Source organism: Acinonyx jubatus, chromosome B1 (assembly GCF_027475565.1).
Source record: "Acinonyx jubatus isolate Ajub_Pintada_27869175 chromosome B1, VMU_Ajub_asm_v1.0, whole genome shotgun sequence".
NCBI classification, from domain to species: Eukaryota; Metazoa; Chordata; class Mammalia; order Carnivora; family Felidae; genus Acinonyx; species Acinonyx jubatus.
In genome coordinates, this window is record NC_069382.1 from 140,129,040 (window position 1) to 140,153,551 (window position 24,512).

General features: G+C 46.3%; 1 protein-coding gene across 8 annotated transcripts in view; it reads right to left on the bottom strand.

Moving 5' to 3' along the window:
• SHROOM3 (shroom family member 3) overlaps window positions 1-24,512 on the bottom strand; it is a 321,642-nt gene that overhangs the window by 22,153 nt on the left and 274,977 nt on the right. For all 8 annotated transcript variants that reach the window (XM_027058724.2, XM_027058719.2, XM_053217221.1 and 5 more), the window contains 4 exons: window positions 24,134-24,265; window positions 14,133-17,331; window positions 6,927-7,000; window positions 381-1,277 (listed from right to left, as the gene is read on the bottom strand). In XM_027058724.2, the coding sequence (XP_026914525.1) occupies window positions 381-1,277; window positions 6,927-7,000; window positions 14,133-17,331; window positions 24,134-24,265 (4,302 nt within the window). The remainder of the gene's footprint in view (window positions 1-380; window positions 1,278-6,926; window positions 7,001-14,132; window positions 17,332-24,133; window positions 24,266-24,512) is intronic.

Genomic DNA, 24,512 nt, shown 5'->3' on the forward strand with positions numbered 1-24,512 from the left:
TCCTCCTTTGTCTTATTTCTTAATTGATTCAGAACTCAAGCAGGAATGAGGGATGCTATTTATTTAAGACCTTTTGAACTTATCGTGTCCACAGAAGTGAACTATGCCTTTTGGGCTTTGGTGTCCATTTTCACTACTCTTGTTCCTCTGTTCTCGATGCTAGTATGGGGTACTAGGGTCACAGCCTGCCAAGGTAAACAAATGAAACCATTCTGCCAGTCGCGCGACTTAAGCTTCTGTAGAAAATGTCCACAACAGGGCTCTCCTGTGGCCAATGAAAGGAGGATCCGGGGAGCCTGCAGGGTAAAACTCTTACTGGAGAGGGGCACCCTTTTTTTCCTCAGCTGGGGGCTTGTCCTATCCAGAGTCTGCTCACTTACCTGGTACAGGGCTCCTTGTGATCCTCACTGTCCAGCTCGGCCTCATACAGAGCGTGGGGAGGAGGTGGAGGAAAGTCATCCAAGCTATTCACTGGGGTGTCCTGGCTCAGCGGAGGCGGTGGGGGTGGGGGAAGTTCAAATGTGGGGCTGGAAGTGGCGTTGGGGTACAAGTCCTTCACAAACACCTCATCATCATCATCTTCCCGAGGTGGTGGGGAGGCCAGCAGGACCGACTCAGATATTCGGAGGGAGATCCTCCCTGGAGTGCTTGGGGCCCCAAGAGGCGAGTCTAGAGTGCTGCCTGAGCTTGGAGGAGTCTGCTGTGTTTTGTAGTGCTTCAGGTCTCCAAAATCAGGTGACGAGGATTCTTCAGGGAGGCTGTCCTCTCTGACCGTGTGGGCCCACTTCACCCGAGGTGGGGCAGGCCGCTGAAGCAACGAGACCCGCTTCCTTGTTGCCTCTTCTAGCCCATGCTCCGGGCTGTTGGGCTCGTGGCCTCTTGGACTGGCAGGCTGGACCAGGCTGTGACCATTGCTTCTGTGGGTCACTGCTGGGGTGTATGGAGGAAGTGGCTGTTGCCCTGTCTGACAGTCCCTTCCAGTCAGCTGATCGGTCGCAGCCTGGGAGCTGGAGGGAACGGGGGAAGGCAGAGCTGAGCTGAGCGGGGTCAGGGATGCAGCCCTAGTGTCTGTGAGATGCCCTTGCATTCCTGTGGGCAACAGCCTGGGGCAAGGTGTTGTTCTGCTGGCCTGCCTCTGATGGTCCAGGGGTCCAGGACATTCGCTGGGTACAGAGGAATCACCAACTGCTTTGCAGCCTGAACCACCCCAATGAAGGCTAGGATGGTGTTTGAGCAACAGCATGTCTTCGTGGCCTCTTTCTGAACAACTGACGGACCTGGAGCAGGATATACAAACACAAGGGTTACAGCTCAGAAGGGGCAAACTCTGAACCCTAAGTTCATTACACAGACGGGAAAAGCATTTAGGAGGCAGGGCCTCAGAGGGCCTCAGAGGAGCCACACACTGTCCCTCAGGCTGCTCACACAAAGAACCAAGTTTAAAAAGGACGCCTGGTGCACAGTTGGTTGGGTGTCCAACTTCTGCTCAGGTCATGATCTTGCGGCTCATGGGTTCAAGCCCCGCATGAGGGTCTGTGCTGACAGCTTAGAGCCTGGAGCCTGCAGTGTGCCTCAGATTCTGTGTCTCCCTCTCTTTTTCCCTCTTAGAAATAAATAGTAAACATTAAAAAACAAAAAAAGATTCCAGGGGCTCCTGGGTGGCTCAGTTGGTTAGGTGACGGACTTCAGCTCAGGTCATGATCTCACAGTTCGTGGGTTCAAGTCCCGCATCGGGCTCTGTGCTGACAGCTCAGAGCCTGGAGCCTGCTTTGGATTCTGTGTCTCCCCCTCTCTCTACCCCTCCCCTGCTCACGCTCTGTGTCTGTCTCTCAATAATAAATAAACGTTAAAAAAATTAAAAAAAAAAGATTCCAGACATACAGTCCTACAGGAAATGTCAGATGGTAGACATGGGGGTCACAAGGCATTTCCTTTTATTAGCTCTCTCTCACTGACCTCCCCACCCCCTCTACACATCCCACATAAGGCAGCTTTTTGGGGCAGGCTTTGGGGTATAAAAGGAAACCGGTACATTTCTTCTGCCCCTTTCAGGACTACTTTGGGAAAGTAGTCCCAGTGTGATCCCCATGGGAGAGGTCTGTTTGGAAAGCACCTGTGTGGGCTGTGAACTTGACGGTTTTATTTACAGTTTTCCCTCAGTTTCCTCCTGTTTTCACTTTTTACAATGGAAGGTCAGGAGGGGGAGGGGAGTCTCCCCAAGGAGCTAATAAGCAATCATCTCTGGAGAAAGAGAGCAATAGCAATGGGCAAATGGGGTACGTGGTGAGTTAAACACCTGTCCTCTATCTAGGCTCTGAGGAAAAACCCAACAACTTCCAATACTTTTGTCATTATGCTCTAAAGGAAGAAAGGAAAACAAAACAGAAATCTGTAGCACTGCCTGCTGCCACCCAAGAGTTAATGTGGGGAAAAAACAAAGCGCCGGCAAACCACCCTAATTTGAAAATTCCACATTTGGCGCTCCTTGACTCGTATGCAAGTGAATCTGGAGAGCAGATGGAACTTCTCATTTTGCAGATCTGAGTCCCGAGGGAAGCTGTGGCTCAGTCCCCAGGAGAACCCCAGCCCAGGCCTGCCACAAAACCATCCAAGTGCCAGGCAAGGATAATGCAGCATATGGAAGGAGAAGACTGCAAAGAACCAAATTAGCTCTTCTCGGGATGTTATTTTTTCTGTATTATAAATGCAGATGGCTAAGGGGCCCATCTCTCTCTCGGATGCAGCCCCTCCCTTCCCCTCAGATATCCTTTTCATTCAGAGGGAGTATCTTTACCAGGAAAGTCTCAATATCTAAGATTGGCTACTTTGTACTTCTTGGTGGGTTCCCAAATGGGGGTACTGAAAACCCAGAGGCAGGAAATTCGCTGGGGGGCTTTTCTCTCATGTCTTACTCATGTTGGTATCCTCAGTACCTGGTACAAAGTCCTGTCTTGGGGGTGCCTGGGTGGCTCAGTCACTTAAGCTTCTGACTCTTCAGCTCAGGTCATGATCTCGCAGTTCGTGAGTTCAAGCCTTGCATCGGGCTCTGTGCTGACATTGTGGAGCCTGCTTCAGATTCTCTGTCTCCCCTCTCTCTGCTTCCCCTACTCATGCTCACGTGCTCTCTCTCTCTCAAAATAAATAAATGAACTTTAAGAAAAAAAGGACTCTCTCAGTAAATGTCTGTTGAACAACTCTGCCCAACTGCAGTTTAGACTGTAGGATATAAACTCTTTTCAAACTCCATACCCTCTAATAGGACACAGAATAACTGGAATCAGTTTTAATGACTAACCTGGGTACCTTCATTTTATTATATTTGTATCTTGAGACTTTAAAAGGGGAAGCATCACTAAAAAAAAACCCCACAAAATATAATATTTATCCTTTATTTAAAGCCCAAATAAACTTTGAGATATATATTTTAATGTTTATTTATTTTTGAGAGAGCGGGGGAGGGGCAGAGAAAAATGGAGACAGAAGATCTGCACTGACAGTGCAGAGCCTGATGTGGGGCTTGAACTCACAAACCGAGAGATCACAACCTGAGCAGAAGTTGGACACCTAACTGACTGAGACACCCAGGCACCTCTAATCTTTCATATATTTTTAGTTTATGTTGAATCTTCTTAGTTTATAGGAGCCATACTTCAATTGTATATCTTTGAAGGTAATATTGGAGTTAAATGCTTAGTCTAGTTGAGAATGCTTCTCCTAGGGGATTGTTTTGTATTTTTTCAAGAACAAAAGATTGGGTGAAAGAGATGTTTGAGTCTCTTTTATACTAGAGTGTGAGAGGCAAACATCCGTTCACAGGTATCCAGGAATCCTAACATTCAAGAATGGAGTTTGAAAGCAATTAGTCTTCTTTTTTTTTTTTTCCTTCATAGCTTTTTTTAAAATGTGATAAACACAGAAAATTTACTATTCCATTTTTTTAAGTTTATTTATTTTGAGAGAACACACATGCAAGAGAGCCAACAAGGAAGGGACAGAGGGAGAGGGAGAGAGAGAGGATCCCAAGCAGGTTCCACACTGTCAGCACAGAGCCCGATGAAGAGCTTGAACTCATGAACCGTGAGATCATGACCTGAGCTGAGATCAAGAGTAGGCCACTTTGGGGCGCCTGGGTGGCGCAGTCGGTTAAGCATCCGACTTCAGCCAGGTCACGATCTCGCGGTCCGTGAGTTCGAGCCCCGCGTCAGGCTCTGGGCTGATGGCTCAGAGCCTGGAGCCTGTTTCCGATTCTGTGTCTCCCTCTCTCTCTGCCCCTCCCCCATTCATGCTCTGTCTCTCTCTGTCCCAAAAATAAATAAACGTTGAAAAAAAAAATTAAAAAAAAAAAAAGTAGGCCACTTAACCTACTGAGCCACTGAGGTACCCCTATGACTCTATTTTTAAATGTTCAGTCCGGTAGTGTTAAGTATATCCATATTGGTGTGCAAGAGGTTTCCAGAACTTTCTCTTCCTGTAAATCCAAAACTCGATACCTAAGCAACAACTCTTTTCCCTTCCCCCAGCCCTGAAACCTCTAATTTCTGTTTCTATGCATTTCACTAGTTTATAGATGCCTTATGTAAATGGAATCAGAGTATTTGTCCTTTTGTGTCCAGCCTGTTTCACTTAGCATAATGTCCTCAAGGTTCATCCATGTTGTAGCATGTGTCAGACTCCCTTTTTAAGACTAAATAATATCCCAGTATATGTATATACCACATTTGTATCTATTGATGGGCATTTGGGCTGCTTCACCTCTTTGCTATTGTGAGTAGTGATGCTATGAACACGGGTGTGAAAATATCTCTTTGAGATACTACTTTCAACTCTTAAGGATGTATGCTCAGATATGGTAGATTTTTAATTTTTTTGAGGAACTGACATACTGTTTCCCAAAGCAATTGAGACTATTTTGCAATCTCACCAACAATTATTTTTGGTGGAGGGAAAGACATTTATTACTGAGCTATAAATTAGAGGTGGCAGGAGCCTAGTAGTCATGTTTGCACAAGGGGACCAACGTCTCCACATCCCTTTCGATATATCTGATAGTAGCCATCCAAATGGGTATGAGGTGGTATCTTATTATGGTTTTGATTTGTGTTTCTCTCATCATTAGTGATGTGAAGCACCTTTTCATCTGCTTGTTGGGCATTTTTTATCATCTCTGGAGAAATGTCTAGTCAAGTTGTTTAAAAAAATTTTTTTTAGTGTTTGTTTATTTTTGAGACAGAGCATGAGCGGAGGAGGAGCAGAAAGGGAGACACAGAATCCAAAGCAGGCTCCAGGCTCTGAGCTGTCAGCACAGAACCCAACACGGGGCTCAAACTCATGAACTGTGGGATCATGACTTGAGCTGAAGTGGGACACTTAACCAACTGAACCACCCAGGCGCACATTTGTTTTTTAAGTAGGCTTGGGGTACCTGGGTGGCTCAGTTAGCTAAGTGTCTCTTTGTTTTGGCTCAAATCATGATCTTATGGTTTGTGGGATCGAGACCCGCCTCAGGCTTGGGATTCTCTCTCCCTCTCTCTGCCCCTCCCCTGCTCGGTCTCGGTCTCTCGGTCTCTCTCTCTCTCTCTCTCTCTCTCTCAAAATAAATAAATAAACTTAAAAAAAAAAAGTAGGCTTTACGCCCAGTGTAGAGCCCACCTTGGGGCTTGAACTCACGACCTTGAGATCAAGACCTCAGCTGAGATCAAGAGTCAGATGCTTAACCAACTGAGCCACCTAGGCACCCCTCAAATTTTTTTTGTAACTGAGGTATTTGATTTTTTTTTTTTGGTTGAGTTACTTTCGCCTTTGACTTCAGACAGTTCTCTTTTGGCAGTACGTTAGGTCACTGTTACTTTTCCCTTGTTTCTAGCTTGTAAGCAATGCACCCAAACTAACCAAAGTTCTCAGCCTCACCTTGAATGTTTTCTTCACTTTAGGCACAGCTATGGGAGCAAGAGCACATAACCGTGGACCTCTGCTCTTGGCCATAAAGAAGGTAACTTAATACCCACCTCCTGATACCACATAGGCTGCTTTTAGGTGGCAGTATTAGGCTGAGCTACTGAGAAGGTGAATACAGCATAGAGAAAAAGAGAAACAAGGATTGAATTAAATGTAAGAAAAAAGAAACTGGCTTCAAAAAACATGGAAGGTAGGAGGGAAGATGTAAATGCATACTACAAATTATAGTAGATAGCCCTATGATGTTGCCTTAAAACCACATAAAGGCACGTGCTTCAGGAGAAATTCCTTGGAAATTTCTACTTAAGCTCCATGTGAACAGCTCAAAAATTCAAAGTCTAAACAAGTATCCATTATATGTTTCTACTTAGGAGAAATGATTTTGATGACAATTTTTAACTTTCCTGCTATTTTTTTTTATCCCTAAATGCCTAAAAATTATGATTTGGGAGCTTTACTTTTTATTTTGTGTGCTTCCTGTAAGTTTGTCTTGCTCTGTGAAGCTGTTCATGAAAAGGTCACTCCTCCTCTAGTGTTCTAGTCACCAGACCTGACCCTTTGTGCACAAGACTGGAAGACAGCCACACAAAGAGGCCCCATGTGTGACAGCCATCATAGGATATCCATGGAGCATCTCCATGAACTATTCTGAGGCTACTCTTACTTGAAGTCAACCACTGCTTCAACAGTACACATTCTAAATCTATTTTGAAGAAGTCTCATCCTTAAAGGAAGTCATCTGTAAATAAAAAACGTAGAAGGTTCCTATGGTACAGACAAATGGCAGAGGCAGCACACAGTCCTATGAAACATCTTAATGTCACGTTTCCCTTCCTTGGAGAGAAGAACAGAAACATTTTTAAAAATTTTTTTAAGTTTATTCATTTCTGAGAGAGAGAGAGAGGGAGACACAGAATCTGAACTCCGGCGGCATTCCTAAGGCAGAGGGCATCATAAATACACGTACATACCTGGACCCAGGGCCAGCCAAATAACACGGATCCTTCACAGGGCCAAAGCTGTTGTTTTCCCCCAAAACCACATCCTTGAAACACAAGAAAGGCACAGCGTTATTCCCAAAAAAACAGGCACTGAAATTTACCAAGAAGGTGGAGGTAGAAAGGAGAAGGAACCTTTATTGGATGCCTACTCCTTACGGTCAGGTACCAATGCAGGACTGTTACATACTACCCCTCCTCATCCTCAATGCCCCAGGAAGTGTTGTGAACCCTGGTGCATTGAGGAAGACACAGATCCAAAGCACTTAACTGTCGCAAGGTCACAAGTGGCAGAGCCAGGATTTGCACCTCAGTCTGTCTCGCCGGGTGCCTCTCCTAACAAGGACATTTTCTAAGCAGAAGTCTGATAGCAGTTATCTCCAGGGTTCAAAATAACCACTGGACTTGAAATAGAACGATGAAAATTAATTCAAAGGGCCAAACTTCTGAACCAGCAATAGGGAAATATGGGAGATGACAAGAAAAGGATAGTTTATTGAATTTAGCAAAAATCTCAAATGTTCTGATGTATTATTAGAAAAACGGTAAGTATCTGGCTTGTAATCAGGTTGAAGTATATTCTCTCCAGGAAAAACATCTCACCCACATGTACTATCAGTAACTCTGGTAACTTTTCAGGGATTTTCTTTTGGTTCTTTCTTTCTATCTATCTATATCTATCTATCTATCTTAGAGGGTGCGAGAGGCAGAGAGAGAAAGAATCCCAGGAGGGGAAGAGGGAGAGAAGTGGGGGGTGGAGAGAAGTGGGGCTCAAGCTCACGAACCATAAGATCGTGACCTCTGCCAAAGTCAGATGCTTCATGACTGAGCCACCCAGGCACCTGTGTTTTTGGTTTTAGTAAGGGTATATATTGGTTTCCCAAAAGGGTGGTAGGTGAGATTTGTTTGGTTTGTGTGAGTTTTCGATAGTATAAAATTTGACCCATGTGAACAGGTCCCTGATGAAGACAATGATATTGCTATTGATAATACACTTAATTTTCAATTATAAATTGAAAATTTATTGAATATAATTATTTCAATTATTTATAACAGGCGACAGGCAGAAAACAGAGAAATTAAATCCATATATGATCTTCCACTTAGTTTTAGCAACTCATTTCACCATTTACTCTCTCCAATGGGCTAATTGCTTTCCAATCTTTTTTTTTGGCCCAGTCAGTAGTAGAGGTACTCAAAGGCAACAGGAAAGAGCCAAAGGCAGTAGTAGGTCTGAAGGGAAAACAAACACCTGAATATTAATAGCAGTGATTCCTTATTGCATTTACTGAGTGCCACTCTGCTAAGTACCTTACAATCCTCAAATTATGTGTCTGGAATTGTATCAGGCCCCTGACAGTCCTTCTGTAAGTTAACCTATAATAAGAGGGAGCAGGGAGGTAACTGCAGCTCAGAGAGGTTAAGTATTTTGCCCACAGTTAAAGTGGAGGAGGGAGGATTCAAACCATCATCTCTTCAAAGCTCCAGATTTTTCCTTGGGATCTTCCAGGTGAGTAGAGGCTGTGCTGGATGCAATGAGATTTCAATGCTTTGAGAGAAAGGAGTTCCATGTGTCTCTTATTTGCTCAAATATTGGTAGAGGGAATGGGAATTCCTGCTCTCCACAAAACCTTCTGGTCCTTCTGAGGTCTTTCCCTGTTCCACCCCCTCTTGACAAGAATGTACAGCTTTGCCAATAATTAAGTGGGAACGCTTCTACCTCCCTTTAAGCTCCTTCCCCACTAACAATTAGGTATATTTTTCCATTTTTCTTATTTCCTTTGAATTTCAGTATGAGTTTAACTTCTGTGGTCACATGAGTTGGCCCTCAGAATAAGGCGCTTAAGTTGATATTTATGTGGGTATGCGTAAGATACAGGAAGAAAAAAAAAGACTTCATAGGATAGCAAAACACCAAAATAAATAAATAAATAAATAAATAAATAAATAAATAAATAAATAAATAAATAAAAATAAAGGAAGTGAGACCCACTCACAGGCCATTGAGAGAACTCTCTAAACTTCCTGTTGCTGACAATACCATTTGGACAGATGTCCAGCCTAGTACAAGCCCAAGGAGGCTCGATTTCTGTTGCATTTACTTGCTATGATTTGGACATACATTCACTGCCAAAGAAGACTTTATTTTCTATAACCTGTTAAGAAGTATAAAGTACTTAGGGCAATTTAGGAAAAAGCAATGGCTCTGGGAGAAATACAAGGTATTGGGTTATTCTAGTAGACACTTGGACAAGTGTCTATTTGTGTCTATTAGTTATCTGATTTTTGATGACGGACTTCAAAATACCCCAGTTCTTATTCTTCATTAGGAATAGCAAACTTAAAATTACAAACCTAAAGTCTATGGAGTCCCGATCCTCACTCTTGCTTTGGGTTTTGAGTTACTTAGTATCTTCATAGCCAATAAAATATGAAGACAATAGTATTCATCTATTTTGGAATACCAGTTTCAAGTATCTGCTAAAATGAATCAAATCCACTTGAGAAATCTTAAAAATTTTTTTAAATGTAAGTAACAGTAATCAGTAGATGTTAAAATGAAATCAATTCATTGACTGAAGTTTTCAGATAGATATTTAATGCTAGCCTCCTCCTTTTCCCAAACTTTTTTATTCAGGGAGGGAGCATGGTATAGGGATTTGCAGAATCTGGTGTCCAACAACATGGGGTCAAAACCTTGCTCCCACCACCTGGGGCAAATTTCCCATCCTTTCTGTGCTCATATCCCCCTTCTGTAATACAGAGATAACAACAGTATCTACTTTGCACAGATGTAAGGATTATTTTTATGCTTCTAAAACATGTAGTACGACAACTGGTACATACATAGTAAACATTTATTATTAGCTATTTGCAACGTTCCCTTTGGTGGACAGGTGATTCTGTTTATGCACAAGCTTGAATGGGTGCTTACTGAAGGGGTGCCAAAATGAGTTACAAGCTGCATTCTACAGAATCAAGCCTACATCCGACATGGTAGGATGCACTAAGCAGTTTCCTCAGTAGTTAAATGATGTTTGTCACACCATCACATGGTGAGCATCTTATATATCAGGAACCAGGGTCTTTGAGAAAACAGGCAGAAGGAGAGAAGCCTCTAACTCAGCATCTGGAAAAACAACTCCCAGCCAGGAATCTTATTTCTCCAAAGGCTTCTTTTTATAGCCTTTGCTGTATTTTAAATCTATGTGATGAATAGGTGTAAATTTCCATCTCCCAAGCAGAATTACTTGGATGTTCTCTGGCAGCTTTGCAGGGCACATCCACTTTAAAAACGTTAAATTTTCTAAAGCTTCATAGAAAGTAGGAAATAGGTAAGAATTTGGTGTGCCCTTCAGCTCCGTCACTAATATCCACTGTTCTGTAATTATACTTTTCAAATGAACAGAAGGTAAAGGAGAAGTAACAAGAGGCTGCATGTTCTAGAGAGGCCCATAGCTGGCTAACGAGAGGTCCAGGGCTGCTGATTGAGCAGGGTCTCAGTCTACAAGTGGTGGCGGCCTTCTGTAGTTATTTAGGCCCAAGAGTGATCAATTTTTATTAACAGAAGAATTGATTTTTTAAGATACTTTAATTTTTTTTTAGATGTTTATTTTAGAGAGAGGTTGAGAGACAGAGTACAAGTGGGGGAGGGGCAGAGAGAGAGAGAAGGTGACAGAATCCGAAGCAGGCTCCAGGCTCTGAGCTGTCAGCACAGAGCCCGACGCGGGGCTCGAACTCACAAATTGTGAGATCATGACCTGAGCTGACGTCAGATGCTTAACCAACTGAGCCACCCAGGCGCCCCTTGGAAGAGTTGATGTCTATGCTGACCTTGTTTTAGAGGCAGAAACAATCCTCGATAATGGATTTTTGAAAAGGAATGGAATCCTTGTCAAAAGCTTGTAAAATCCTGCTCTAGCATCTGGCTGGCGGGAACAAGCAGCATGTGTTCAGGACCATAAATAGACTCCATATTTTGGGTTTAACTGAGGCAGACAGTTTCCACAGGGTTCCTTAATTTCTCAGAGTTCTCTAAAGCTCGGATTGAGACAAATTCCTACTGAATACCTTCATTAAAGCTTAAAAATAATGGTAAAGTTTCTCGAATTTATGCAGATAAAAAACCAATATAATATCCTAAAATAATAACCACAATAATTGTGTGGAACCTAGTTTTGTTTTTTTTTTAACTAGTTCCACAAATAGGGTAGATGATGGCTGTATGAAGAAGAATCAAGGAGCAGACCTTGCCATGGACCTGGTCTCCAGGCTGGCAAGGTCTGGTGCTGGGTGGGAGAACGGGAGAAGGAAGGTCAGGAGCACAGTCCTGGCTCCGTTACAATCTGGGGGATGATATTCTATTTTCAGAATTTATAGGAGCAAGGCAGCACAGATAAACTCTTTGATTTTGAAATGTTCCCCCCCCTCTGGCATCACCGTCCCCAAATTAAATAATATCTAAATATGGTACTCTATTGCAGAGGATGTAAATAATGTTCTGTATTTGTCTTTTGAAAAAGTTTTTCAAATAACATATTTAGCTGGGATTTAGAAGAATTTCATCACTTCTCTATACCACCTACGTTTTAGCTTTATTTCCCAGTTTACCAGGCTTGAGAGGTATTTGGGGAGAAAGCAAAGGAACATTCATAGCCATCCAATCAATTCCCCAAGGGAGAAGGAGGCCATCTCATAAGAAATAAATAGCAGAAGATGATTTAGTTTTCACCTAAACATTTGTTTTCTGTAGAACATGGGAAGAAAAATTAAGAAAATGTTTGGATTACTATGCTCCTGAAGCCCATCAAACTCGCTGAAATTTTATGTTACATACGTGGGTTTTAAGTGTTTTAGCTGTAGGATAAGGAGTAGAAATTAGCTCTGTTTTTCCTTCTGAGGGGAGGAAAATGGTTAGGGAATGCTTATGGAGGATTGCCTCTATACAATTTTTTTGTGGGTTTATACTGGGGAGAAAAATGTTTCTGGATATTTTGAAACAGAAAATATCTCGATGGGTACAGAATTTTGTTTCAGATATGGTGCAGCAAAGTACTTCTCAGGCAGTAATGTCTGAATCTTTCTTTTTTTGAAGCTGTTTCTACCAACTAATGCCTCCCCCCACACAACCCCCAATCCTTTATAAACCTCCTGCCCCATCCTTCACAGCCTGGTTCAAAGACCATCTCCTTCACCACACGGAGATATCACCTCACACCAGTCAGAATGGCTATAATGAACAAATCAGGAGACTATAGGTGCTGGAGAGGATGTGGAGAAACGGGAACCCTCGTGCACTGTTGGTGGGAATGCAACCTGGTGCAGCCACTTTGGAAAACAGTGTGGAGGTTCCTCAAAAGATTAGAAATAGATCTACCCTATGACCCAGCAATAGCACTGCTAGGAATTTACCCAAGGGATACAGGAGTGCTGATGCATAAGGGCACTTGTACCCCAAGGTTTATAGCAGCACTTTCAACAATAGCCAAATCATGGAAAGAGCCTAAATGTCCATCAACTGATGAATGGATAAAGAAATTGTGGTTTATATACACAATGGAATACTATGTGGCAATGAGAAAGAATGAAATATGGCCTTTTGTAGCAACGTGGATGGAACTGGAGAGTGTTATGCTAGTGAAATAAGTCAGTCAGAGAAAGAGATTCCGTATGTTTTCACTCGTATGTGGATCCTGAGAAACTTAACAGAAGACCATGGTGGGGGGGGGGAGGAAAAAAAAAAGAGAGGGAGGGAGGGAGGCAAACCATAAGAGACTCTTAAAAACTGAGAATAAACTGAGGGCTGATGGGAGGTGGGAGGGACGGGAGGGTGGCTGATGGGAGGTGGGAGGGACGGGAGGGTGGGTGATGGGCATTGAGGAGGGCACCTGTTGGGGTGAGCGCTGGGTGTTGCATGGAAACCAATTTGACAATAAATTTCATATTAAAAAGATAAATAAAAAATTTTAGAAACGATCAAAAAACCCCATCTTCTTCAAGAGAAGCCCTGAGATCCCCTCAGTTAGAATTAATAACTCTCCCCTCTATAGCATATTATTTATCACTGCTCCCAAAGCATTCACTAGTCATGTTAGTTATTTATAGTTAAGTTCAAGTCCTTGTTCAGTTGTGAACCCCAGAAAGGCATGAACCTTATTTTGTTTTGTGTTTCTTTCAACCTTCTAATACAGTGCTTTTCATACAACACGTGTTCTACAGATGCTTGCTAAATGGTGGACTTCTCTGCTGGGGAAAACAGAATTTGAGAAGGGACAATGGAGGCGTGTTCCCCTGAGCTAACATAAATATGAATGCCTAATATATATATTAGTTCCTGATATCATCTTTGGTGGGAAGGGAACTATGAGGTGAGCCTTTGATCTGCAGGGCCTGCACAGCGAGGAGCCACTGAGAATTAGGGAAATTAATACACTCCTGGGACTTAGTGCTCGGGTTCTATTGCGAACTGTGCTGAAATTTCCAGTGGAAAGCACTTGATAAACTTTGAGTAGTTTGAAACCTTTATGAGAACATTCTTTTATGAGAGAATTTGAAAGCGTATGATTCTCCTATCTCCTCAAGACAGTGCACAGAAAGGATCCAGATGGGAGCAGGGAGACATAGGTTTGGTGTGGGTAATATAACTACACAGGATGATTGTGAGAATCAATGAGATAAAAAATGTAAAGCATACTTAGCTGAGGGCCAGGACTTCAATAACTATTAAAGTCAGTAATTCTACATGTTTTATAAATGCATAAGTCTAATAGAGGATGCAAAGCCAAAATCTTTAAAATTCCAAGACACAGTTTGTATTCCCCGGGGGGGGGGACGACACAGTAAAAAAGAAAATCACTAACTTTTCCTAACCATGCATTCTTGCACTGAGAGATGGTGACTTCCTAAAATGAAGTGTGTACGTGTACACACACACACACACAATCTGTATGTATGTGTACCTCTATGTAAGATGTATGGGTCTATATAAGATACCTATACAACTCTATATATCTACATATCAATCTCTAGATCTCTGTAAGGGTACCGGGCACCCAGAAAGAAATCACCCCATGAAAACAAATGCTACCCTTTTGCATGTCAAAGGAAAATTAAAGGGGAGCCTCACTAAAGCTCCAGGGCCAGAAGGGCCCCATCCTAGGACCCTCTGGTTGCACCTACCTGACGCTTGTCTGCAGTGGGAGAGGACCGTGATCTCACATGGACAGGAACCGCCAGGACGTCTGAGCGCTCCAGCAGGTCCTCAGCAGACATGGACTTCCCAGCCCTCCTGGCTGCGGCCCCCCACGAGGAGGGCTCCCCAGGGATCCTGTCCACCCTCTGGGTGCCCTTCGGCCCATAGTTAGCTCCAGCGAGCAGCTCCCTCGGGGCTTGGTCCCCACGTCGCAGTTCCCCAAAGACATGGCCACCAGCGAAGGAGCTGCTGCGATCTCTGGGGGCCCGTGGGGACTCCCCCACGTCCCCCGCTGCTGCGGCGGGCAGGAGGGCAGCCTCCCTGCGGAGCTGCAGGCTCGGTTCCCGCAGCGAGCAGAGGCTGGAGGCCGAGGTGAGGCCGGGGCCCTCGGAGGCCGCGGGGCCGGGCTGTAGGTAGGTGCTCTGGGAGCGCTCCCGCGGTGGCCCGGGCTCCTGGAGGCTGCAGGCGGCAGAGGAGGGCCGCTTGCCGGTCTTGCGCTGGATGTAGTCGGCCAGGGCGCTCTGCTGGAACTGCTTCAGCTCGGGGCCCGACAGGCTGAGCGTCGAGCAGGCCTTGCCGTCGCGCTCGAAGATGCGGCGCCGGTCTGCCACCGTGCTCTCAGCGAAACGCAGCCCCTTCTTCTGCGCGCTAGAGGGCGCCGGCTCGGCCTCCTCCGAGATCCCCACCTCGTTCATCTTCTCGGGCTCCGAATAGGAGCGCTTCTTCTGCTCGGGGGTCAGGCGACGGCGCGGCCCCCTTCGGGTGGCAGGGAGCGCGGGTCGGGCAGGGTCGCCCTCGGCCGGGGTCACGCTGTGCCGCTCACGAGGGGTGTGTGGGGAGGCGGAAGCCGCCGCCTCCGGGCTCCGCAGCCCCACGTGGGCCGAGGCGGGCCTTGGACGCCAGGCTCTCGAAGCCGCGGGTGTCCCCGGCTCGAGGTCCCGGCGTCGAAAGGAGGTGGCCCCCAGGACGCGGGACTGCGCGTCCTTGATGCTGTTCCGGTAGGCACGGCTGAAGGGGGCGTCCAGCACCGGTGACTCGGGCGTGCTGGGCCTGTCGTCCAGCCACACGGGCTCCTGCTCCGTCTCGCCGAAGAGCTGAAAGGTGCTCTGGCTGCGGAGCAGGTGCGTGTCCCGCCTCGGGGGCTCGCTGCCTTGGAGCTGGGGGCCACGGCCGCCCTCCGCACCCCTCCTCAACTGCTGACCGTGTGGCTGCCGGGTAACCTCTTCCAGCTTTGGCTCCTCCTTTTTGAAGTGCTGCTGCTCCCCATTGCCTATGGGTTCAGTGGGGTCGGAAAAACGGATATTGCCTTTTGTCTCCTCAAAGTCCTTCCCAAAAGGATGAGAATTTGGAACCGTCCTGTTGGGCCTGTAGTTATGGCCATAATGAGAGCTGCCCACACTTAGGGGTCTCTGGCTCCCTTGTTCTCGCTGCTCTATCTTGGAAACCTTCTCCAGCACGGAGCAGTGAGGCTTCCCATACTGAAAGCCTTGCAGAGCCGAGGCGCTGCTGGAGCTGAGCCGCCTCCGGCCCAGACTGGATGTCTGCTGGTGGGGTGGAGAGGGAGGGTCCTCGTACCTTGGGTCTGAACTTGGGAAAGAGGCCAAGGCACTGGTTCTCGCCTCGGGCCTTGGATAGGAAACTGGCCTGTCCAGGTGGCTCCTGTGGTCGGGAACAGCTTTCCTGCCAGAGTCCTCCCCCTTGCTGTTGACTACACAGGTGGACCTGCCATCCTGGTAGCCGTCCTGGGCTCCTCTTCCTGGCTCCACGCTGCCCTGCCTTCTTAGATTCTCAGGAATGTTCTGGAGAGAGGAGAAGGCTGACTTGGTCCTGCCAAAGTTGTTCGGCGGGCTCTGGAGGCTCTCCCTCTCCAGCCTGTGCTGCAGGTTGGCATTGTGGTCTGCGTGTAAATCACCCTCCCAGGGCTCTGAGGGCCTGGAAGATCTCTTGTCTTCACCCACTTTGAGGCTGTGGTGATTAGAATATGGTTTGTTGCTGTGGGTGCTCTTTCTCTCATTGGGATGTGGGCTGCTGCCGTGGAGAGGGGCGAGCTGTCTCCCCAGTGAGGTATCCTCCTCATTTTCAGGTACTGAAGGGAAATGGACTCTGTAGGGGACACATTTGGCTGAAGTTTCAGGTTTCCTCTCTACCAGGGACATTGAATCAGGTTCTAGAGGCTGGTAGAAGGCGAACCCAGGCCTGCTAGATCCATTTTGGTTCCCATTCTCGTCAAAGGTAGCCATTTTGTCACAAGCTCCGTGGGGAGCTGTATACCCACTCTCCTTGGCCAGTGCTGGGTAGAGCGTGCCGTTACCACTCACAGAAGGCTGGGGCACCTGGGCAAAGTGTGGCTCCAGAGAAGGTACCGGGTAGATGCCAGTTGGCAGTAGAGGTTGGCCGGGCTGGGCCTTCTGGGGATAATTATGCTTGGGCTTCGCTGGGGGGCTGTTCTCTGGACTCTTCTCTAGCACAGTATGCAGCTGTTCCTCTATGAAGGGAGATTTCAGGGAGGCTGCGACGTTTGCCTGAGGCCGACAGAACCGCTTCTGATCAAGGCTAGACCAAGAGTTGGGCCGTTCTCGCTGCCGAAAGGCTGCATAACTGTCGCTCCGAGCTGGGGGCAGCGGTGCGGCCGCTTTAGGAGCCAGGTTGGAAGTGGCCGTCTCCGAGGAACCGGGACATTGCTGGCTCCAGGATGGGGGGGGCGCCCCCTTGCCCCGAGGAACACTGTGCCATTTATCATAGCCCTGGCCATCTGCTGATGCTCGGGCCTCCCTCCCTTGGAGAAGCAGGGCTGAAGAGTTCACCTCATACTCTGCTGAGACTCCCCTCCGGGGATCATAGACTGTCTTGACATAGCGAATGTCTGCCTGCCTCATCCCTTCTAGGAGGCCGCCCCGGGCAGAAGTGGTGTCCACGGAGCCTGAACGCTCCCGGCTAGAGATGCCGGGGGGCGGATACTCTAGGATGCTAGAGCTGGTGGAGAAGGAGCTGTACGCCGAGTCTCTCTTGTTGTGGAGGTGGCTAAGCTGGTCAATGCTGCTGGTGGACTTGGCAGGGGAGAGAAGATGGCAGGGTGGGTATCCCCCACTGGGCTCCAGGCTCTCCATGCTCCCCTGGGAGCTGCAGTGGTCAGGGCTTCGCCTCAGGTATGCGTGGTCATAGCTGGAGAGGTCACTGGTAGAGGAGCTGGAAGAAAGGGAGACACAGCAGTCAGCACCATGAGCCGCTACCGTTTGGTAGGCTTACAGGCACAGGACCCAGCTTATAAACGTACTCTTGTGCAAGATGTTCCGTTTTTGGAAGGGTGGGTGAAAAGGGCCATATTTGGGCCTTGCTCGGCCTCCTTGTATGTTGTTACTAGGAGTAATTGCCCGACAGTGTAACCTATGTGGCTCTAATTAATCACCCAGGCCTGCAAAGGGAGGAACAGGGAGCAGAGAGGAAGCCATATGACCAAATCACATTGATGTGATTTGCTCCGTGCTACAAATGACATTCTACATGTGCCAAGAAAGGAGAGAGGTGGGGGAGGAAAGGAGAGAGGAAGAGGAGGAGGGGTGAGAGACACTGCAATTTTGTGTCCCTTGGGGCTGTTTGTGGGAAGAAGAGGAAGAGCTCACTAAGAGACCAGGCACGTGAACCGGGTGAGGGAGACTCAGTGTGCACGTGTGTATGTTTTTAGTTAATATCTTTCCTTTTTATGGAATTGAAAGGCTACACCTTGGCAATCTTCCTGGAATCTCGACTGTACTAGAGACAATTTGTTTGTAGTGTGAAAGCTAAACACAAAGCTGAATGAGAGAAATACAGAGAAATGGGAGTCAGAGAAGGCTAACAGGAGAGGGAAGCTTACTAAGAAGTCTTAATCGCGGGAGTCCATCCCTATGAATGACTTCCCAAAGCCTGAGCAAAGCCTTCTTCATACACTCAGAAAGGTAAGCCTTTCTCCTTTACAAAATCCTCTGCCAGCAAGAGGGGGAATGACTTTCAATCCTGGCATGGCATACCCCAAAAAGTTGCCTCAAAACAAACTTACTTATAATTAGCTTTAGTTATAAACTCGAGATATACTTCACCCAGCATGTTGGGGAAGTGAGGGCATACAGGAAGAAGTAAGTGGGGGCACCTGGGTGGCTCAGTCACTTGGGCATCTGACTCTTGATTTCAGCTCAGGTCATGATCTTGCAGTTCGTGAGTTCAAGCCTTGTGTTGGACTCTAGCTATCAATGTGGGATTCTCTCCCTCCCTCTCTCTCTGCCCTTTCCCGGCTCTTGCTCTGTCTCTCTCTCAAAATAAATAAATAAACATGAAACATAAAATAAAATAAAAATAAATAAGGAAGGAATATAGGGTCCAGAAGTCAAACAATAATCTCAAAACTGTTCAAATGTTTGTGACTTACTGCTCTCTACTGAAGGATAAATCACTCAAAGTTTTTGCTAAGCTTTTCTATTTTTATTTTCTTAAAAAAATTTTTTAATGTTTTTCTTTATTTTTGAGAGAAAGACACAGAGTGCAAGCTGGGGAGGAGCAGAGAGAGAGAGAGGGAGGCACAGAATCCGAAGCAGGCTCCAGGCTCTCAGCTGTCAGCACAGAGCCCAACACTGGGCTCGAACCCATGAACCATGAGATCATGACCTGAACCAAAGTTGGACACTTAACCAACTGAACCACCCAGGTGCCCCTAAGCTTTTCTACTTTTAAATGAGTTGGCATTTAAGTACTGTTACAATTCATGGGGTTGTTACTATATTTCTAGATCTCATGTAAGTAAATACAGTGTTTTATTGGCTAAGGAAGTGCCTTATTGGCTTTGTGGCTGGCCTAAATCCAGGGTCTATGCCAAGAGACTAAAAGGATCATATTCTGACTCAAAACTGGCACCGGAATTCAAGGAAGAGTACATTTTCAGCAACTCACCTCAAGAATGTAACTCTCCTTTTTTAGAGAAAGTCAGTTTACTGAATGGAGCATCCTACTTTGGGAGGAACAGGTAGAGATTCAAGGGAGACAGGAAGGAACAGCTCACGAGCCAGCCAGATTACAGATATCAGTCCTGGCACTCAATGGCATGGCATATGTCACTGCCAGATTTTACCCCTCCTCCCTCCCTTCCCAGCTCTTTGAAATGAAGAGATTGTGTTAAAAATGTACATGACAGCTCAGCTGGGGATAATCCCACATGACCCACTTATGCTTCCCTTTATCTCCTCTAAGAGAGATTCAGAGCTAACATTTCTAATGGAAATGGAAGCCGTATATCCATAATGGCTGTTTTGCTCACCAATTCCATGCAGGTGGTAGGCACTACTCAATCCCCCTCCAAACTGCTGAGAGTTTTAGCAGTCTTTCACTGAAAGGATAATTCACATCTACTTGGGAACACACAAAAAGTCAAAGAGAATAAACTGAATAACTGAAACTCTCACTACTGAGCGGGAACAAGGGTCATCACTAACCTATCTCAAAATGTAGATGATGTCTAGAAATACAAAATCACTGGTAGAACTATCTCTAGGCAGAGCAAGGGCAGAATGGGTTACAGAGCTCAAGGAAACTTAAGCCACCACACCTCAGGTGGAATGCGCCATGTGAGGACTGCAACATGCTCTTTGCTACTCGGGGAGAGCTCCACCCCTTTGGAATCCCCCTTCCCAAGCTGCGCGGGGAGTATGACCAATCGGTATGCTATGCCACGAGTGTGCTGACATCACCCTCTGCAAAGTTCTTCTGCCACTTTCTGGAAGTAGTCATTTTGACTATCTTTGCCATTCCTGCTTCCAAGATGGCACTTTAAAAAAAAATTTTTTTTAGTGTTTATTTTTGAGAGAGACAGAGAGATAGAACGCAAGTGGGGGAGGGACACACACACACACACACACACAGAATCTGAAGCTCCAGGTTCTGAGCTGTCAGCACAGAGCCTCATGTGGGGCTGGAATCCATGAACTGTGAGATCATGACCTGAGCCAAAGTCGATGCTAACCAACTGAGCCACCCAGGCACCCCCCAAGATGGTACTTTTAATAGTGGGGAAGAACAACTTGGAATGAGGTCTTCATTCCCTGCAACGGTTCCAGCCCACAGAGACAGCCTTACTGTCAAGATAAGTATGTCAAGCTTCTTACTGTGGTCTGGCTAGCTCTCAACCTCATTTTCTATTAGACTCCTCTTGATCACTGCATTCCAGTGCAATGGCCTCTTTACTGTAACTCAGACCCATGAAAGGCATCCCCATGTCTCAGGGCCTTTGTACCCACCATTCCCGCCACACACTATGCTCTTCTCCTGGCTCACTTCTTCCCTTTATTCAAGTCTCTACTTGAGGGAAGATTTCCTGGAACTATCTAAAGAGCATCTCCTCCATTCTTCCCCGTTAGTCTGCTTACTTCCTTCACAGCACTTACCGCTACTCAACGTTACCTTTTATTCCTTTCATTGTATGAAAGAGACTTCAGTTGTGTCTGTACTGCTTAAAATCTGAAGCAAATATGACAAGATGTTAATTCTGTGGTAGATCCATGTGTTCTTGTATTACTCTTTATTGTGGGTGTTTGAAAGTATTTTCTAGGGACGCCTGGGTGGCTCAGTTGGTTAAGCGTCCATCTCTTGATTTTGGCTCAGGTCATGATCTTACAGTCTCTGTTGGTCCTAGAAACTTTTTTCCAAAAAGCATCTAAATGGATTATCATTCCATGGAACAGACCTTGGTACACAAATATTACAGGGTGGGGGCTTTTTATGTCTCATTCAGCATTATACCATCTGAGACACAGTACTGGTTCTTTAGCATTTTGATACTGTTACTTCAGCCTCCTGTGAGGGGGCTGGATTACCTCACTTTTCAAGATCTCTTCTGAAGTACTTTAACTACTTAGGACCATCGTGTGGTTTCTGTAGAACAGCAAAAAGACAGTGACTTGGTCTGACAGGAAGCAGCTGCAATACAGTTTCAGTGAAATTCAGATCTAAACCAGCTCGCAGGCAGTTAAAATTACTTGTCCTGTGCTTCCCTCTGCCCCAAGCTCCCTGATTCTCCCACTTCTTAATGACAAACGGATCCATAAACTTAGGACTGAGATTGGGTTTCTAGAACTAAAGGAGGGCTACCAGAGGGATGCCACCCAACTGGTTCGGCACACCAGACCACTAGATGCCACTGTGCTCCTTGGAAACGCGCCGGAAGCACTTCTCCATCGACAGCCACCAACCTCAGGGCCTCTGAGGGGAACAGAGTTGGGGTGAAGCCCTCGGCGCAGCTGCAAGCCTGAGGTGTGCACCAGACACACCAGACCACAGGGTGACCCGTGCCGGGGAAGAAGAGCATACCCAGGTCTGTAGCGCTGTGGGTCATGCGAGCTTGCCTTTCTTCCTTTGTAGCCCACACAGTGCTTTGTGCAGACGGTCGGGGGGATCTGTCCTGAAGCTTGTATTAGAGGGGCACGGCGACAGATCGACCTACTGAAGCCCCTCTGGAGGCTGGACAGGAAGGAGGAAGCAGGACATGCAGAAATGCATTCTTCGGAGCTACTGCCCTTCTGAAGCCCACTCTGCCATTCTCTAGCGGCCTCCTGGAGCTCACCACAGTTCCCGCACGCAGCTCTTCTGAGCGCTGGCTGGCTACAGTAGTCTTAACTTCGGCCCATGTTTCTCAGGTCACAGTATGACCAGATTTAGAGGCTCTGGTGCGGCGTAGGCGTGAGGAGGCCCCACAGGGCTCCACTCTTTAGGGACACTCTGGTAATGCACAGTTGCATTTTATGTGCATGCTGGTTTATGCCATTAACCTTAACATTTATTATCAGGTTTCACTGTGCCTCTGGTAAGTCTTCAGCCTAATTATTATCATTGTCAAAATTACTGAATGCTTATTACGTTGCAGGAACTGCACTAAATGTTTTACATGTTCTGTTTAATCCTCACTGTGATCGAATGGGATACATATTATTTATTTCATCTTATAGACAAGAAAAACAAGATCAAAGAGGTTAAATGATTTGCTCAAGCTCATCCAGTAGGTGGTGAAGTTGGGATTTAAACCTAGGTTTGACTTAAAAGCCCAAGTACCATATCACCGTGCCTTCTTTCCTTCACACTGCAAGGCCCTCCACATCTAACCTTCTAATTTTTTTTTAATATTTATTTATTTTTGAGAGAGAGAGAGAGAGGGAGAGAGAGAGAGACAGAGCACAAGCTGGGGAGGGGCAGAGAGAGAGGGAGACACAGAATCTGAAGCAGGCTCCAGGCTCTGAGCTGTCAGCGCAGAGCTGGATACAGGGCTCGAACTCACGAACCACGAGATCATAACCTGTGCTGAAGTTGGACACTTAACCGACTGAGCCACACAGGAGCCCCTATTCTTCTAAAGGCCCAGAGAGTGAAAACGCTGTGCCTGGGTACCAACAGCACCCTGAGGGTGGGCCCTGTTCTCTGAGCTTAGATGGCAAGAATAAATTTTTTCAAGGTTTACTGGGAGGGACATGGGCAAGGGAGAGGAGTGTCTGTAACAAGGAGGGTCACCAGGAAATTCTTTTCTATGACCTGAAACCTACCCAGATGTGCTAAGAGCCATGCCTATCCATGAGAAGTCTAGGAATTGGCTCTTGATTTGACCAGACCTGAGTGTTAAGGGCTCTGAGTCCTGTCCTTGCTAAATGCAGAGCCACCATCTGTCAGTTAAGTAATCCTTCCAGAAGTCACCCCCTCCCCCACCTGACTCATCAGCACTTGTATCTCATTTGTATGTAGGACCCATATTCTCTTGACCGTCCCACCTCTCTGCCATTACCCTTATCCAAGCACTTTCAAAAAGTCCTAAGCGAGAGTCTAACTCCCTGGCATCAGAAAATGGATTCTAATTTGCATGGATTCTGAGTTTGTCATAAATGTAGGGGAGTCCTGACTGAGTACTTTAATATGTCTGGATGGTCAAGTTTGGCTTCCTTCTCCCCAGTCCCTCTCAGTTGTGTAAGATCTGATGACTACAATAAATCCCTTCTCCCGTGACACCGGTGGTGGCCTTGCCTTTTTCTGACTGAACCTTGACTGACACAATGACTAGAAAAGCAGAGGAAGTGTAACTCGGTTATGCACAGGGGCTCTGACACCTGGCTTGGACTTGAGTCTGGACTCAAGTCCTGATCAATTGTTTGACTTTGGACAAATTTGTCTCTCGAAGCTTCGATTTCAGGTTCTGTAAAATGGGGTTAAGAATAACGTATCTGTTTTAGAGGCACCTGGGTGGCTCAGTCAGTTACACGTCCGACTTCGGCTCAGGTCATGACCTCACGGCTCCTGGGTTCGAGCCCCGCATCGGGTTCTGTGCTGCCACCTTGGAGCCTGGAACCTGCTTCAGATTCTGTGTCTCCCTCTCTCTCTGCCCCTCCCCTGCTAATGCGCTCGCTCACTCGCTCTCTCGCTCTCCTTCAAAAATAAGTAAACAATAAAAAAAATAAAAGAACACTGTATCTGATTTAAAGGTGGAGATGAAGGTGTGTATCACAGGAGATAATCACAGGAGTGCACACTGAGTAGCCCTAAGTGTGTTCGTTTTTTTGGTTGGAGCTAAGTTGGATAACTAGCCTTAACAGAAGGATATAAAGCAAGTAAGGAGTTCAAATACATGAATAAAATCACTCCATAAAAAGCAGACACATACTGGGTTGAGAAGGACATTAAGCACTGAGGAAAGAAGTTTGTCAGTTTTTCTAGTGAAGTGCTACAATGTGCAATTGAGAAAGGTCTGACTGAGAATGAGCAGACCCTGCAATGATCTCACATGGCCTCCCTTCCTGCCAGTCTAGCCCAGGGTATGAAGGTGACGTATACATTAAGAGTTTGAAGAGGAAGAGGAAGAGGAAGGTGGTGGATAGAGAGGTTTGATCCTCAGGTTGAGTGTAAGGAAATGTCCTCAAAACAGAAGAACACCTTTTCTGGGAACAAGAGCTCTGAAAGAAGCAAAGCCCTGCATCTCGGCTGGGTCACTTACCTGGAATGGTATCTCTGGGGCCAAGGACTGCCGATCGTGCCCGGAGTGATTTGCATCATGCTGCCCTCTGGTTGGTTCTCCCCCAATTTGGTTAAATGCCAAGAGTGAGGTCGGCCTGCAGGGTCGCTGCGCCTGAGGAGACATGGGAGAGAGACCTCTCAACATCAGGAGCATTCTCAGCGGAGTCTCGTCACTGATGTGATTTACTGATTGAAAAGCAGAGTCTGCTGTAGTCTTAGAGATAAAAAATAATTAAGTAAATACTGGAAGGTAGAGCTTACTGCTTATTTCTCTTACTAAGCATTGCTCCTCTTTGCTTTATAATATTTTTACTTTCATTTTGACATGATTTCAGACTTACCTAAAAATGTTGTAACTT